The sequence below is a fragment of the Belonocnema kinseyi genome, chromosome 5, assembly GCF_010883055.1.
Source record: "Belonocnema kinseyi isolate 2016_QV_RU_SX_M_011 chromosome 5, B_treatae_v1, whole genome shotgun sequence".
NCBI classification, from domain to species: Eukaryota; Metazoa; Arthropoda; class Insecta; order Hymenoptera; family Cynipidae; genus Belonocnema; species Belonocnema kinseyi.
Window position 1 is genome coordinate 51,181,412 of NC_046661.1, and position 18,077 is coordinate 51,199,488.

General features: G+C 29.9%; 1 protein-coding gene and 1 long non-coding RNA gene across 2 annotated transcripts in view; both read right to left on the reverse strand.

Annotated features, from left to right (window-relative positions):
- Positions 1–10,180, reverse strand: part of LOC117172676 (mitochondrial inner membrane protease subunit 1) — a 64,985-nt gene extending 54,805 nt beyond the window's left edge. Inside the window, exon 1 of the mRNA XM_033360804.1 lies at positions 9,939–10,180. Within this exon, the coding sequence (XP_033216695.1) occupies positions 9,939–10,031 (93 nt within the window). The 5' untranslated portion in view covers positions 10,032–10,180. The remainder of the gene's footprint in view (positions 1–9,938) is intronic.
- Positions 2,180–6,498, reverse strand: LOC117172677. Its single transcript, XR_004467044.1, has 2 exons — positions 5,989–6,498; positions 2,180–2,362 (listed from the first exon to the last, which is right to left on the reverse strand). It is a non-coding gene; the product is annotated as an uncharacterized LOC117172677 (long non-coding RNA).
- Positions 10,181–18,077: the final 7,897 nt, after the last annotated feature.

The window sequence follows — 18,077 nt, forward strand, 5'->3', positions numbered from 1 at the left end:
CGCCAATTAGCACAAATGGTAAGTTCCGACAGTGCCTACAAGTGTGCCTACTGGCCGCTAAATGGCAATACCGGTTTCATATGTATACACCTGGTATAGAAAGAATATATTAACTATTTTTTAATTTCTCGAACAAACTGAATTTTTTTAAACTATTATTTTTTCCAGAGAAAGTATTTTAAAAATCCTATTTTATTAATTAAACATAATACTGAATGATTTTCAAGATAACTTATTGTGCGAAAAGCTTGATGTAATTGTTTATAAATTAATTGTTTTTTTTTAATTTCCTTCAAATTGAGTATGGGTGGTTAACGAATCGGAGAAAACGGCTTGAACAAATAATAACTCCATAATCAAATAGAAATTTATTAAACATTAGACGAAGTGTCTCAGAGTTATTGTAATTATTCATTAAAAATAGAATAGGGTACCAATTCGAGATAAAAGTAGACTTGTCTGGCTTAATTTAAATAAATTTTGAAAATAATAAATTGATTCAATAATTACATGACGTTTTTAAAAAATGTAAATACTTCAAGTCATGACCAAATATTACATTTAATCCGAAAAAATAGATTATTTAAAAAATATTTGGGAATAAATAATTGTTTAAATAAGTTAAATTTCTTTAAATAATTATAAATTGTTTAAAAAGTATTGGGAAATATTCAAATTGTCGATTAGCAATTATTTGTATGAAATAAGTTGACGTTAAACTCTTTATAACTTAGCCATTCGCTGTTTTCAAAATCTCACCGCGTAAGGTTTGAGATTTGTTGGTTATGTTGCACATCGAACATGTATTTCATTATTATCAACAGTCTCTTTTTTCCTATCTTAGAATGATTTATGTATCTTAATTTGGAGTGTGTGCAAGAATTATTAAAAAATGTATTTAATTACTTTTAATTTGTAATTTATTCGTATTTTGAGTTTCACCGAATTTACCCATTTACAGCACATGACCTGTGAATGACGGGTAAATAACGGTCAGAACGTTGTCAGTCCCATCACTAAGCGAGATCGGTCTCCTTATAGACCTTTTCATTTGAATTCGGAAATAGATAGTGCACATGCGTGGCCGCGAAGAAAGTTCCCGCGAATTCAAAAGTTTCGGCCCTACTCTGTAAAATGTATGTAAATACAGGGTTTTTTGTTCCTTTAAATGTCATAATTTCGTATGTGCTGAAAGTTGAATGAAGAATAGTGTAGATTACCTCAAAAGTGATTAATACGAAAAAGTCTATTTTAAGAAAACTGAGTGCAAGGAAAGATATTATTGATTGCTTGGTTATGATTTCCATGGCCGCTTTAAGCGTAAGGCTTGCAAATACAGCAAATATTCGTGCAAAAGAAACAAATTAATTCTTATTACTATCAAATCCAAACGCAAATGATCATAAAGGAACGAACTTGGTGTGATTTTATGATTTGGACGACTCTTGATTTTCATGTTCAGAGGATAAATATTGATTATGCATTTGCCAAAAAAGTTACTGATGATGCTATGCAATTCCGTATAATTATTTTAGCTCCAGAATATTTAGAAATGCGTGTACCAAGGAAATTAATACCTTTCGATTTTTGGTTTGAAGACTGATTTCTCATTTCTAAAGTAGCGCATGCCAAAGGAAATTGAATCTTGCAATATTATGTTGAACGTTACATATGTTAAAAAAATTATTAGAATAATTGAAAATGCGTTTACGAAGTGTATTAGTAAGTTTAAATTTTTCGTTTCACAATTAGCACAGGGCAACACAGGGCAACGAAAATGGAATCTTGCAATATTAATTTTAAAGTTACATATATTTAAACATTTTAAATAATTGTAGTAATTAAAGAATTATTACAAAAGGGAAATACTTTCAGCATCCCTGATTAATGTACAGCAATGAAAGTCGTGTAATATCAAATTGAAGACGTTAATCAGTTAATTAGGTATAGTAAATTTTAATGGAGCAGTTTAAGCTCCCCTTATGGGTTTTCAAACTTTGGAGCAATGTTCATAGTAAGTTTTGATGTTGCAAATATTTACATTAAAATATAATCAATAAACGATTGGGCCTAACTTTTTCCTGATTTGTGAAATTAAAAAAAGGAATACATATTAGTTTTATCAGTCACAACCTATCTCTTTTACTGAAATACCTTCACGTAAAGAAAAAAGAACAAATATTACACAAGATTGTTTTATTCCTCCATTCATTTACATTAGAATTAATACAAAACACAAAGTGAGATATCATGTCCATGCTCTGCATCTCAGAAGAAAAAGTTGGCTTCAAGTGAATTCCTCAGACTTCAATGAGAAATGTTGGAACTTTTACTTTAAGCTTCTTCTAGCCTTTTTTACTCCCTAAAAAAAGAAAATATTCGTGAAAGTGACAACATACATAAAAAATGTACATACAGGTTGTCTAAAAAGTCCAGGGACGGTTGGATATTTCTTCAGGTAAAATATTTTTCAAAAAAGTGAAGGTCAATCCTGAAGTAAATTTCAACGAGGAATTCATTTTGACCTTGAAGTTGACCTTCATGGCTTTTTGAAGGTCAACTTTGTTTTTAAAAAAGGGAAACCCCTTTTTACATCTGCAATCGATAGAGCGGAAAACTCTACGTACAGGTACGTAACCAAGTCATAGGTCAATTTTAACGGTCACGGTCGGTTAGAGTTTATTTGAAATTAAAAAAGTTTTCCAAGAGGTCAGTGTAATTCCTGAAGTAAATTTCAACGAGTAATTCATTGGTGAGCTCTGTGTTGATCTTTTTTACAGCGTTTTGAATATTGTAAAATCATAAGAAAATTTTTCATTAGAAGCTCTAGGTGTTCTGGTGAGAGTTCTGTTTCTCCGCGAAGAGTTATACAGTCCTATACCGTTTTTCGAGACCTAAGTCAATACCTAAGGCGATAACATAAGTCCTATACCGTTTTTCCATACGAATATTACAAATCGAAACTAAATTGACGTATTACGAAGACATACTTACTATTTGTCTCTAAAAGATTATTATGGCGCAAGCTAAGCATGCAGAACAATGGAGGGTATCTGTATTAATGATGCGTGGTTGGGGAGATCGAGTTCGATCTTATGATCAAGTTCGTTTGCTTTTTAATCGCACTTTTCGTAATGGAGAAGAGTTAAATCCTGTCTCAAAATCAACAATTAAAAGAACTGTAAGGCGCTTTATGAATCATGAATCTGTGAAGGCCCTTCAGAGAACTGGTCGGCCAAAATCTGCAGGATCTGAGGAGATGCAGATGGACATAGCCCAAACATTTGTTGAAAACCCACACCTTAGTTTACGTCGAGCTAGTGATGAGCGTGACGTTGCTCCTGAGACAGTGCGAAATATTTTAAATAGCATTAATTTCCATCCTTATAAAGTTCATCTGGTACAAGAGCTCAATGAAGACGATAGTGATCGTCGGGTTGAATTTTGTGAAATTATGATGGACAGAATTGATAGAGATCCTCTTTTCTTGTACAATACAGTATTTTCAGATGAATCTATTTTTACTTTAAAAGATGAAGTTAACAGGCAAAATTGTAGATATTGGTCCGACACAAATCCTGATTAGATGTTGGAGAGTCACACACAATATCCACAAAAGATTAATGTTTGGGCCGGTATCTTGAATGATACATTAATAGGCCCTTTCTTTATCGATGGTAATCTTAATGCCCGTGCATATGAAGAGCTTCTCAGAAACCAAATTGTACCAAGAATAAGAGAGATTACAGGCGATAATTTTCAAAATATTTGGTTCCAGCAGGACGGAGCAGCGGCTCATTACGGTAGGGAGGTTCGAGCATATTTGGATACTCAGTTCCCTCAAAGGTGGATTGAAAGAAGGGGTGAAATCGACTGGCCTGTTAGATCTCCTGATCTGACACCTCTCGACTATTTTCTTTGGGGTTATTTAAAGAGCAAAGTATACTCAACGCAACCGCAATGCTTAGACGAATTGCAGAATAGGATTCTGAAACAGGCTACTTTGATTGATAGAAGATGATTCGTAGTGCTATCAAGCACCCCGAAACATGAGAGGCAAGGGGACTCACGCTAATCAAGCACCCCAAAGGGAACAGAATTTACTACGTCCACGTCGTTGTTCCTGAGTAATGCTAAACATAAACGTAAACTGTTTGGAAAAAAACCTTGAAAAAACCTTGAAGATCATCACCAAGATCAATACAGAGCTCACCAATGAATTTCTCGTTGAAATTTACTTCAGAAATTGCACTGACTTCTTGGAAAACTTTGTTAATTTCAAATAACCTCTAACTGACCTTGAACGTTACAATGGACCTATGACTTGGGTAAGTACCTGAACGTAGAATTTTCCGTTCTATCGATGGTAGATGTAAAAAAGGGGGTTTCCCATTAAAAAACAAAGTTGACCTTCAAAAGCCATGAAGGTCAACTTCAAGGCCAAAATGAATGTTACCATTGAATTCCTCGTTGAAATTTACTTCAGGAATTACACTGACTTCTTGAAAAACTTTTTTAATTTCAAATAACCTCTAACTTACCTTAAACGTTACAATTGACCTATGACTTGGGTACGTACCTGAACTTCGAATTTTCCGCTCTATCGATTGCAGATTTAAAAAAGGGGGTTTCCATTTGAAAAAAAAACAAAGTTGACCTTCAAAAAGCCATGAATGTCAACTTAAAGGTCAAACTGAATGTCACCATTGAATTCCTCCTTGAAATTTACTTCAGGAATGACCTTCACTTTTTTGAAAAATATTTTAATTGAGGAAACATCCAACCGTCCCGGGACTTTTTAGACACCCTGTATCTATATTAAAAGATCCAATTGCAAATTAAAACAGACAACATTAAACTTTACTGTCCTTATTATCACTCTTTTTTTAATTTAAAAAAATGTTCAATCAAACTCGGAAGCAACAATTTTTTTCACTTGACATAATAAAAACGGAGCTGCTAATGAAAGCACTAATAGTGGAACTCTTGAATTTTAAACTTTTTTTAAAAATTATAGAGTTCAAACATTCAGATGCGGTTCTATAAATATAAATCCAAGTTATCATTTTGAATACTCTAAATTCAAGAATTAATCAATGCGTTTAAAAATGTTCAAAATTATTTCATTTCAAAAGTAAGTTTATTTAAAATAGTTTAAAAATGCTTCAAATGCTTTAAAATTTTATTTAAAAATCTTGAAACATTTACATGTTGTTTGACATTTGTAAAAACTTTTAATTATTCAAATTTTTTTCAAAAGTTCTAAACATCTTTCAAAATTATTCGAATTTTTCCTACAACTTTTTTAAAATTCTGCTCAATAGAAAAATTTCCTTAAAATCTTGCAATTCATTTTTGACAATTTTATACATCTTTCCAAACCTTTTTTACATATTCTCTCTAAATTAATTAATAAACTTGAAAACATTTCTTCAAGTTACTCAAATTTTTTCTAAGAATAATAGGTGTTCAATTGTTATTTATATATCAAAATTCAACAATTTGACACACCATTTACGTTTTTAAAAATAAAACAATTCAAATTCTAAAGTTCCAAATTCATTAGTTTTATTTAATAATAGTTCTTGTTCTTTATTACAAATTTTGAAATTAAATTATTTAAAAATGGAATATTTTAGACTGAAATAATATTTTAAATTTAATAAAATCGGGCGTTTACACTTGCTTAATTACTAAGACTTTCCAATTCAAACAGTTTAATGTTTAAGGTTAAAATGTGACAATTCTGAAATTGTGAACTGATTGAAAAACGTCTTATAAAATCAATTATTATTCAATGTGTCTATTCTTAAAGTACAATTCCATTTTAAAATCATTAATTAATTTATGTCCACAGAAGGTAAATTTTCACATGACGATGCATACTATTCTGAACGTACTGACGTTTTATAACCACAAAGTATTTTTATGTTAGCACGGTCACAAAAAAATTTATTCTTTTCTAATAAATTGTTATGTTATTCTTACCTCTTTCATAGTTTTCGGTCGACATTCTATGGGGTTTAGATGCTCTTCTGTTATTACAGATTATCCAAAGAAGTGTAAAGAACAAATATATGTATCTTTTATGACGTTTCTGATTGATTTAAACTTTGAATCTTTACGTCCACACGACTTCACCCATTTATTGCATTTCCTGCATGCTTCACACGTTTTCAGTGGAATTTCATATTCGCATTATTAATTTCACCCTTTCTAAATTTTAGACATGGTTTAGGGATAGAATAAAAATAAAAATTGCACAATTTTACGGACGAAGTTTTACTGCGACTACTACTTTTGCACAATCCGTAGCAGCAGCTCTTATGCAATCCAACTCTATTTTGTTTCACAATTATTGGCATCGTATTATCTCCTTCCATTTTTATTCACAAGTGCTTTGCTATACCATTCAAAACTTTATTTTTTTAATAAAAACACTGCATTTCCTATGTAATTGCGAGCAACAGGGCCGAAAAATTGACAGGAAGATCAATTCTTTTTTGCGCATGTGCACCAAAAAATAATTGAAATGAAAAGGTCTATTAATACCCCGTGATCCAAGGACAGTGTGGAAACCTAGCCGAATGCCGTCATTCTAATTGCTGGTTCGTCGGGGTCGGCGCGATTTTTAAAATTACACAAACGCAGATACTTTTAAATGAAATGAATATAATTATAAATTTATTGAAATTAATAAATAGAACTAAAATCTATTAACCCATACACCCGAGAGACAGGTCATTCATTGAAATAAATAAAACCCATGTCTGATGGTATGTTACTCTATTTTAAAAAATTCTAAAATTAAAATAAGAAAGCCACACGCTTTGTGCTTTATATTTAATTTTATAAAATTATTAATAAATAAATACAAAATTTAAGTGCGTTCTGAGGTTAGCTGCATTTTTCATAACTCGCACACCAACTTGAACGTTTTCTTTAACTTACTACTTGTATATTTAACAACAAATGATTAATAACTATTTATCCAACGATTCTGCTTTTTCTAATAGCATAAAATTCTTTAAAAACAATCTTGATGCATACTGTACACTGTTTACATCACACATGGAGAATAGATATAAGGAGACCAATCTCTAATGCATGAACTTCACCAAAAACGGTCACCTTTCTATTGTCAGAAGTACGCACACACACATGTGTAAAATCACACTTACGTAGAGTTCAAAACTTTTCGAGCGTGGCGTACTAACTGCACTTAAAAAAATATATAGCCGCCTCCATTGTTTTGTTCTTACAGGTCGCTTGAACAAATAAATAAGTAATCAAGCAGGATTTTGTGAAATGTTTGTGGAATAAAAAATTATTCGCCATGGAAGAGGTAGGTAGTATATTTATGAAAATATCGAATTACTTTTACCAACACTATGCGTGCGACAGGTATTCGACACGTTCGTAACAAAAACAATACACATAAAACTTACACCGTACTGAAAGTCTTGTACATTATACACTTGAAATCACACTTATTGGAAACTTTCGCTTTTATGCAGCGATTTTTAATTTTAACATCCTTGCCTTTATTCACAAACTATTAATTGTACAATCATGATTTATTTACATTTGACACGCGTTCACATCGGCGTCCATATTTTTTTAAAGTGCGGTTGGCACGCCACGCTCGGGAAGTTTTGAACTATACACGTGTGTGATTTTGCACATGTGTGTGTGTGTGTGTGTGTGCGTACTTCTAGCGACAGAAGTGTTCATTTTCAGTTCCACTAGTTTGGTCTTCTTACGACTATTCTCCTAAAATTTACTAAGTACTATAGGTACGGTACTTAGGTACTATAGGTAAACAGCGCTGCGCTAAGTAAAAAAAAAGTCAACCAATTAGACAGTGCGACCCGACGACTCTTCCATCTTGGATTCTTGATGGGAATTCGGGTGGTGGGGTATGGCGAGGGTGGTCGGGTCACTCCAAGTCGAACGCATTTGAGCATCGAATTGGCAGGACCATGGTGTGTTGTATCATGAGGTCAAGAGTCAGCCCACTTAGCTTAGCTTTGAGTGACACGGGGCTGTGCAGATGTACACTGTAAAGAGTGTAACCCAGCCCCCTGGAACTCTGAGTTGAAAAAGTACTATATGTTGACGGTGGCCGTGTGGTGGCACCAGCTATGCAGCTGGCATATGATCGTTGCAAATGCATGGCAAAATCAAAGATCTTTGGTAAAATAATAACATTGAATTTAATAACACAGTAAAAGTAATTTACTGAGTGTTAAATAATCGTTCGAGTTTTTTTAGTGGTGTTTGCGACTTTTTCCATTTTCTAAGTGAAAGAAAACTGAAAAAACTGCGGTGTGTGAATAATGGGCATTATTTAATATAATAAATTTAATATAATAAAGACAACGTCTTTCTACTTTAGATTATAAGAAAATGAGATCTTAACACATTTTTAATTTTGAAAATTGCTATTTTATCCATATTACATTGATGTATACTCACCTATCAGGGCATTTCGATTTTTAATTACTGATTATGATTATTCTAATCGAATTTACAGAAAAGAATGATCAATAAATATTCATTTTCATTGAAAATGATTAAATTATGTCTTTGAAAGAATAATTTACCGAAGATATAAATAATTTTACAGGTTTCGACAACTGTAATGCAATAGAATCAGTCTTTCTGAAGATGAAATTTTGCAAATTTTTATCATTTGATGGTAACTATTTAAAATTTATATTTTTTCATTTTGCTACCACACGGACAATAACTTTTTGGAAAAATTCGAAAGTATTTTAAAAGGTTAATTTTAAGTTTTGAAGAATTTAAAATATGTAAAAAAAATCTGAAAGATTTTAAAACAATTTTTTCGGTTCAATTTTTTATTTGCAGAAGTAAAATTGTCTTAAGATTCATGGCTAAATTTCAAAGGATTTCTTAATTTTAAAAAAGATATTCTAAAAGAAATTTGATTCAGAATTACTAAATTACCTTAACAAAGATTCCATTATGCTTAATAAATATTTTAAAGTATTCAACCAATTCAAAATTAATTTTAAACTCATGAAAATCTTCATTTTGTTAAATGTAGATTGTTGAAGATTTTGAAAGGGGAACTGAATTAAAAGTTTCAAGAGAATGAAAAAATGTTGTGTAGATTCCCAGAAAAATGTTAAATGATTTTTTACTTTTTAAAATTAACTTTAGGATAATGTTCTAAAAGATTTCCAAGTATTTCCAGAAAATTTGGAAATTTTTAAGACAAATTTTTTTGTCTAAAATTTGGAACAAAAATTTTAAGACATTTAGAACGTTTAGATATCTTAGAAAGATTAAAAAAATAATGGTTAATTTAAAAATAAAAACTTTTATTTAGCGATTATAAAATCGTTATTTTTGTAAGCAATAGGTTTTCACAAATAAATTTATTTTAATAAAAACCCACCAATGAGATTTTCAGAGACACTTTTAAGGAATAAAATATAAGCACTACAGCATTAGAATTAAATGAGAATTTTAACTTTTACCTAAAGAGACAAAGAAAAACATCAAACTCTAAATAGTTCTTATCAGATAAAGAAAACCCGAAATATCTCTTACAAAAGTACGATTTTCGAAAATTATTTTTAATGCAAAAGATTTTAAAAACTCATAAAGATTATTATCTTTTACCCAGAACTATCAGAACATTAATTTTATTCAAAAAAATTTTTTTAACATTTTCGCTGTGCATTATTTGAATTCTAGGCCAACTGCATAGCTGGCGCCGCCACACGTCGAACGTCAACTCTCATGACAAATATTTTCCACAGGCCTCCAGAAACGTAACATGGGGCTGTAAATAAACCTAACCTTCAGAATAGAGAATATAAAATATCTAATACTGGCCTAAACTCTAAATACTTTAGAGAACTTTTTTCTTGCTTCAATTAATTGCTATGTTTGAATTTACTTACCATAACAAAATCTCCAACATATTTTAAGACAAGACAAGTTAAACACCCGGATTTAAAAAGACTGAATAACGGTTTTATCAATTTTCGTGCCATTAATTTTACTGATTAAACTGAATTTATATTTTTAGTAACAGTCTTGACCAGTTTCACTTTAGAATCCTGCATTATTTATGTTTGGCTTTTTGGTGAAATCATAACATCAGAACGTATTATCTGGTATTATTCCTGAAGATTGTTGGACATGAACTAATATGAACAAAGTTGGACCGTAAATTCAGGGATGGTCAACGCAATGGAAAGTAGGCGGCAATAGATACCCAGAGCTAGCGCCGCGTACAATTGATCAGTGAACTAGCTCGTATATGTCCATAAGCAAGTGCACGTATATGTATATATAGTTCTTTCATGTTTTTTCGTTTTATTATACTTATAATTAAAGGAAAATGAAAGACTGGAAGAAAAATTTGAAGAATATGAGACAAAAGACAGATATCAACATTTTTTAATTCCTTTTAAATCATATTTCCATAATTTTGCAACAATTCTTTTGTATGACAATACGCAAATGAAAATTTGCAAACACAAGTTTTTCAGGTTGTCAGTCATAAATGACAGTTTTCAAAATCTGGCATCAGTCCACAATGAGAGGCTTAAACGTCAACGTTCGAACGTATATGCATATTTTACATGAAGGAGATAGGATTTGAGGAACCGACGTAGAACTTACTTGACGTCAGTGCTCGCAAAGATATCAGGTCCTAGATACGGCATGAGTCAGTGGTGGGGACGGCCGATATATATATATATATATATATCTAACTACATTTTCGACAATCTTTGCTATAGTTGAGTCGGTTGGCTGGCTCTGTACGGCCTGTACGCTAAAAATGTTATGGACACTGAATTACCTAATTATATTCAAATTAAAGTGAGTCTAAAAATATTCTATTTATTATTATTTTTAACTTTCGTGACAATAAATGTAAAAAAATTCTTTTCGTACTTTAGAATTTGAGTGAAATTTCTAAAATTATTTTAGAAAACTAAACTTAAAATTTAAATGAAACTAAGATAAATTAGAAAATTGAATAAAATTTATTTAAATTCCAAATTAAATAAAATTTAGTTGAATTTAAAATTTAGCTAAATTCAACATTTAAATGAAATTTAGGTGAATTTATGAATTAAATAAAGTTTAGTTAAATTCAATTAATTTCTCATCTGGTTTCTTTTCAAAGAGAAATTTTCTAGATACTAAGTAAATAAGTTGTAAACAATTATATTCATACTTTAAGATTTATTGTGGTGCAATTCTTAAAACTATTTTGTAAAACTAAATTTAAAGATTGAATACAATTTAGATCATTTCAAAAAGTGAATACATTTGAGTTAAATTAAAAATTTAAGTAAAATTTAGTTGAATTTAAGTACATTTCAGTTAAAATTGTAGATGTTGAATGGTGTTAAATGTTGTTCAATTTAAGTGCAATTTAGTTCAATAAAAATGAAACTGTCGTTAAATTTTAAATTTGATTGAATTGAATACAGATATATGTGGGTCGTTTCTTGGCTTCAACAATGGAGAGCATTCAAATAAGCTGGAGAATTTTTAAAAAATTCCCTTATTTTTATAATAATTAGTTAAATTCAACAAAAAACTCAGGAAAGTAATTAAGACTCATAGTTCTAAAGTTTATGGTTTGAAACTTTTCAGAATTCGACAATGTCAAAATATAAAAGGAAACGTTTAAACTTCAACATAACTATTTTGCATGGAAACACTTTATTATCCAACAATTTTATTTCAAAATAGAAGTATGTTAGCAATTAAATAATTATTCCATTTAAAAGTATTCAGTTTCGAAAATTGGATTATAACTTCAGAGCCTTTGAAATTAAAAGGTTTTAAATTAGAGAAATTTAAAATGAAAACAATTAAAATTACAGTGTAATTATTTTCTTTTAGAAGCGTAAAAATAAAATAATAATTATTAAAAGAAACTAGTTTATAAATTAAAAATTAAAAATCTCAGTATTTGTAAAATTTCGAATATTCTTCGAGTATAACCTGTCAATTCAAATTATTTAATTTTAAAGATTTTAAATGAACTCACTTATGATTCGGCAATACATTTTTTTCAGCTTTAGGATATAAATAATTTAAAGCTGCAATAAGTAGATTATTCGATGTCAAACCTCGTGAAAAATTGGAATAAATGTAAAGCCTTTGAAATCGAAAACTTTTTATAAGGAGAGGAATTTTAAATTGAAAGTTTTTAATATATTCTCAATTTAAAAAATTCAAATTGAGTAATTTTATAAACAGAAATTTCAAGAATTGTATTATTTGAAATTTTTCCATAGAGTTGATAAATTAAAAATACAAGCATTAATATTTTTTAAATTTTGAATATGCCTCAAGTGTAATCGGGTGAATTTAAATTATTTAATTTTGAAAGTTTTGAATTGAAAATTGAAATGCAGAATTCTAAATGTTTGTATTTGGATATTATCAGATTTTAGAGGCCATTAATTTAAGCATAATAAAGTTAGAAGGCTTACAGTTGTCAATTTTACGATATTAAACCCTTATATTCAAAACTAAATTAAATTTCAATGTTAACATTTTAAAGAGTTTAGGATTTGATTCTTAAATTCAGAATTTTTTCAATGCTGTACATTTTTCATTTTACACTTTCTAACCTTTTTTTTAAATTTAAATCATCGAGAAAAAAATATTACATTTTAGTAGACACGACTTTTTTTTACATAAAAAATTAATTTAGGAAATACCTTGCGCCCCAAGGTGAACAATCCGTCGAGAGGGAAAAATGGGTTAAGCCAAATCTGCTGTTTGCGTGAAGATACTCACTATCTTCGTTTTGACGTGAGTCTTCTTTACGTATACGCTGCAACGCGAAAATGACCCTTACGTCAAACTTTAGAGAGTAACTTTTTTCTCCAAGACGGCAGAAATAATCACTGCTTATCACATTAAAAAAAATATTTGATAACAAAATTTCTTCACTTATTCATTACATGAAAACATTTATTCTTGTTTACAAGATTTAAGAAGTAAGAAAAAAATCTTTATTGGAATATATTGATTTTTGAAGAACAAGAAGCTTTAAGCATTATAACGCTTAGCGCAAATAATTTTAAAATATCTTCCTTTTTAATTTAATAAACTCAATATTAAAATGGAAGTTTTAATATTGTCAGAAATAAATATTCAGTTTAACTTCAAGTACCTACATGACAGTTTTGACTGGTCCTGTTCATTGTAATTTTTACATTATGCCTAATTGTCTTCTGTGTTATGAATTGCAGTTAGAAGAAAGTTGTGAATGATACAATAGAGCAGAATTAAACTTCAGTTTTCAATAAAGATCTTTGAAAAGGTGTATACAATTTTTGAAAAAATAAGTCTAACAAAAAAGTGCCAGATCATGTATTTTTTGGTTCGATTCATAATTTTATTCTAATATGAAATTCCTTCCAAATTTCTTTTTAATTATGCAAGAAATAAAAATTTTTAATATCTTTTTCAACTAAAAAAGTGGGGTTTTTTGCATTACTGTTGTTATTTTTCTTTAAAAAGCCTTTTTTGCCAATGAAGTAATTAATTTATAATGCATAAGCCTTTAAAAGTTTATAAAAGGAACTAAGAGTTGATCAGATATTTAAATTACTAGAAAATAAATTTATTTACGAACAAATTTTAAAAAGCAAGTTTTTTATTAAAGGAAAGAATTTAAAATAATTATTTTAGCAAAATCAAAAATTTTAAATGGAATTGAATATGCAAACAGTTAAACAAGTAAATGCAAACAAAAGCTTAATCGACCAGCTAGAAAGTATAGTTTTCTATACATGACCGGTGGAGAACATTTTAAAGTTTCAACTGATTTTTCTCAATGAATACAAAATAAAGAAATAAAGGAAACAATTAAAGAAAACTAAATAAAAAACTAAGAAACTTATATATTTATTAAAAATAAAATAAAAACGGCGTCAAATTCTTTTTAAAAATATAGACTACTAAAGTATAGTACACAATAGTTCTGTAAATTTATAGCATTGACTTATATTATTTTTTATGATTGTGGTTTAAAAACTGTAATTAGCTCAGATATTAAAACAACAAAAAAATGAAAATTATGGCAATTATGTTATTAAACAAAAAATTAAGCTAACTCACATTTTTTCTAAAAGTTAGATTTCTGGAGCAGGGAAAATGACATTTTGTAAGATTGAGTTACTTCTTATTTCAATTTGAAAAAATCGTTCATATTTATAACATGGCCTTAGCTAAACTACAGAAGTAAGTCGTAATTTCCTTTGACTTTCGAAAATGCTTCTTACACTTCACAGCTGTTAAAAAACTCAAATACCACTAAATTCACAAATATTTAAAAAAAGCGAAATTTTAGAAGACATTTGTCAAGGTCTATAAGGAAATTTAGAAAAAAAATTTTTTTATAAGTTTTTATAAGGTAATTTCTTTTCAGAATTTTTTGTTAAACCAGAAAAAGATAGTAAGGACATATTCAATCAGAATCCTGGTTGATTTAACCAGACAGTTTTTTTAGTTTATTTAAATTTAAATAAAAGTTAACTGTATCTTCAAATTCACTTTTCTACTAATTTCCAAAAAAATTCTGAAAATTAATTAAATATTAAAAATTTTTCCAAGGTTTGAACAGACCTAACAATCTGCTAAACTGGTTTAAAATTTTCCTAAAATTGTGTCATCTCTTTTCAAATAAATAAATTGTATTTAAAATTATCTAAATTCTTTTTTTACATATCTGACATATTCCAAAATCTTCTCGGCTAGTGAAGAAACATAACCTTATGGATTAATGCACCTACATGCAGCTATAGTTTAAAAATATGTAGTGAAGTTTGAATTTATAATGATGTGCACAATGCTTTTCCAATATACTAAATGAAGTAAATGTTTCATCAAAATTACTTCAAGCAGAAAATTTAGATTTACGTCGTGCACATAAAATCTCAAACACTGCAAGGAAACATTCGAAAAAGTACATACTTGAGTCTAAAAGTGTAAGGAAGAAGCTACACAAATATCTCAAAAATGGGGTATTGAAGTAGAATTTGTAGAAAAACGGAAAACAAAGCGTAAGAAGCATTTTGCTATTAGTGAAGAATTTTTAAAAATCAATGTCTTTAATCACACCTTAAAGTGTCTAAGGTCTAATTAGACATTATGAATACATACTTTACAGTGAAATCACAGATTCGATATCATAAAGATTTCACAAAAGAATTCCCCTTGCAAGTCATCAAATTTACCCCATTTTTAAATAGTAAAGAGTTCAATGACACGTCAATAGTAAACGTTGTTTTTTGCACTTTACTCATTAAATACCCACGAAACAAAAATCCATTCACTTGCCTTGAATGGGTTTCGAAGGCTTCTGAATTGCGTCTCTGTCACTTGAGTTGCAGATTGACAGCGATTGTTTTTTTTAAAGACTTTTAGTCGTTATTATTTTTTTGACTAACTTATATACCACAAAAAGCCTTTACAACATCTAGAACTGAAATAGCAGAGGAATAGAGTAACCTTGCGCATGATTTCTTTTAATTTTTCGATAATTTAGCAATTTCCAAACTTGTGTGAAATATGACAGCTCAACCTTAAAAAATTCGATCTCATTCAAAAAGAGGAAACCGATTCAATATGAATTTTCTTGAAATGTTCATTGCAGTACATGGCAGATTCGAAGCTGATTAAAAAATGACCGATTCACATAGTCGCAAACCGATTCAGTTTTAACTTCCTGAATCTGCAAATGACAGATACGCAGTTTACACAGTCATCTTCTCAATGGTTTCTTTTTTCCTGGGTACAGCTTCATGGAAACCGATTTTTTAGAATTAATCCCTTAAGAATTTATTTAACTCTGGATGTTACAGTATAGCAACTTGCGAAAAGACGTTCAACAAATCTAAAAAAAAATCCTATTTACGGAATAGAATGCATCAAAGTCGATTCTTAAATCTATCTCTACTGACAATCAAACTTGATGATCGAAACTGTTATTGATAAGTTTGTCATAAAAAAAGCGAGACGAATTGCAATATAGCAACGTGCAGATCATATTTTTAACGGTGCATTACTAATTTTTAAGTCAGAACTATGTATAATTTATGACATAAATTGTCTAAAATAAAATATAATTTGTAACATATTATTCAAAGAACTACGTGAGATATGTTTTTTTAAATTTATTTCAGCTACACTTTTACGCTGCTTGCTTTTCAATTTTATAAGAGGGGCCTCCTAAACATTTCTGCGGTGGGGCCTACACGGATGTAGTTACGCCACTGTATTAGAGGCAAAATTTCTGCAGAAAACTATACTCACATACTTGAAAAATAAAAGTTTATCCGAAATAATCATTAAATTGTTTAAATTTATGCAAACTGGGATGATTGTTTAATTTTTTCACTTTGAGTTGATGTAATTTTTTCCAAAAAAGAGATAAAGGTATGAAAATTGGTGTACTCATTCTGTGAAGCAGGACTAATATCGTGATATAAGCGAAAATTTCACAATTTAAATATAAGGACCAACACAATTGTTTAAACTATGAGCGCCCATCTCTGCTTCTGCTTGTGGTAGAAATACGTGATAAAAACTAAAAACTTTCAAAAATTACTACGATTTCAGTCATATCAATGACTTCATTGTTTTTTTCTATTCCTTGGAAACTTATTAAACTCTATTTATTTAGGGAGGATATGACAATAGGTCGATTAGTGAGGCTGTAAACTGGGCAGCAGGCCAAGGTGCGCAGATGTCTGGTAGCCCCTCTAGATACTATGCAAGGGTTGCGGGGGCACAGTGAAGCTGTATCAGAGATTTTGACAACGTAAAAACGAATTATTCACTCTATTACAGAATTAATATATACCAAAATACAACTTTTTAAACAACTGTTATTATTCTAAAAGTTTCATTGTGAACTTTGTGATTTTATTCATTACTTACAGTTCACTTTATCATTATATATACAATGGTTAAAAGTGTGTGCATCATTTATAATATATATTTACATAATAATTTAATAATTTTATAATAACTTATAGTACTAATATTTGCAAACGGTGATTGTTTTTGTTAACGAAGGGTACAATTTTTAAAGGAGGTAACTAAAAAAATTTCAAAACTTAAAAATTACATTTTCATAAACATTACATATTAACAGTTTTGTGATCAAACTAATTTTCATCTTCATCACGAGAGGCTGCAAAAAATATGAAGTTCATTTTTTGTGAGTAATTTAAATTGAAAAATCGTTAAAAAGTTGAAAAAATTGCGATATAATTTCTCAGGACTGAAAAATATAAATTACAAATGATGCACACACTTTTAACCATTGTATACACAATGATAAAGTGAACTATAAGTAGTGAATAAAATTACAAAGTTCACAATGAAACTTTTAGAATAATAACAGTCTTTAAAAATTTGCCACAGTTCTGCTACACGGTTTTGGAATCAGGAAATCATTTTACATAGGAATAAAAAAAATCGTTTAAACCTCACCGATCCGACGGAAAGAGGGTTGGCGTCTGGACTAAATTGCTTCCATTTCTTTCAAATGGGGATCGAGATATAAATAGAAGACCACCGAAGTCTTCCGAAGCTTTCAGATCGGCAATCATCGTACAGCAGAAAACCGAAGTCGAATCGTACATTTTCGGCTTAGACATGAACTCACAGTGGTAATCATGCACCTTCTGTTTTGCGGCTCCCAAGCGGTAGGTATGGTGGGGGTAAATTTCATCCACGGTCTGGCAGCTCTGTGGATCATGGTAGTCGACTGATCTCGGCAGTAGCGAGACTTAAAGTTGTATGCAAATCCCGTCCCCGTACAAATAGTAGAGTTCCGTGGGGCGCCGTGAAGCCATATAAAATTGACAAAATTTCACGGACCCGCATGGTGAAGATTTCAGTGCGTTACTGGCATAGAATTCGTAGGATGTGTGTATACGCATAGTTACGAGGGTAGTTCAATAAGTCCTTAGAATGTCCAACAGATGGCGCGCGAATCGCTCCAAATCATCTGTTTTCAGTCAGCACCACTCCCGACTAGATATATG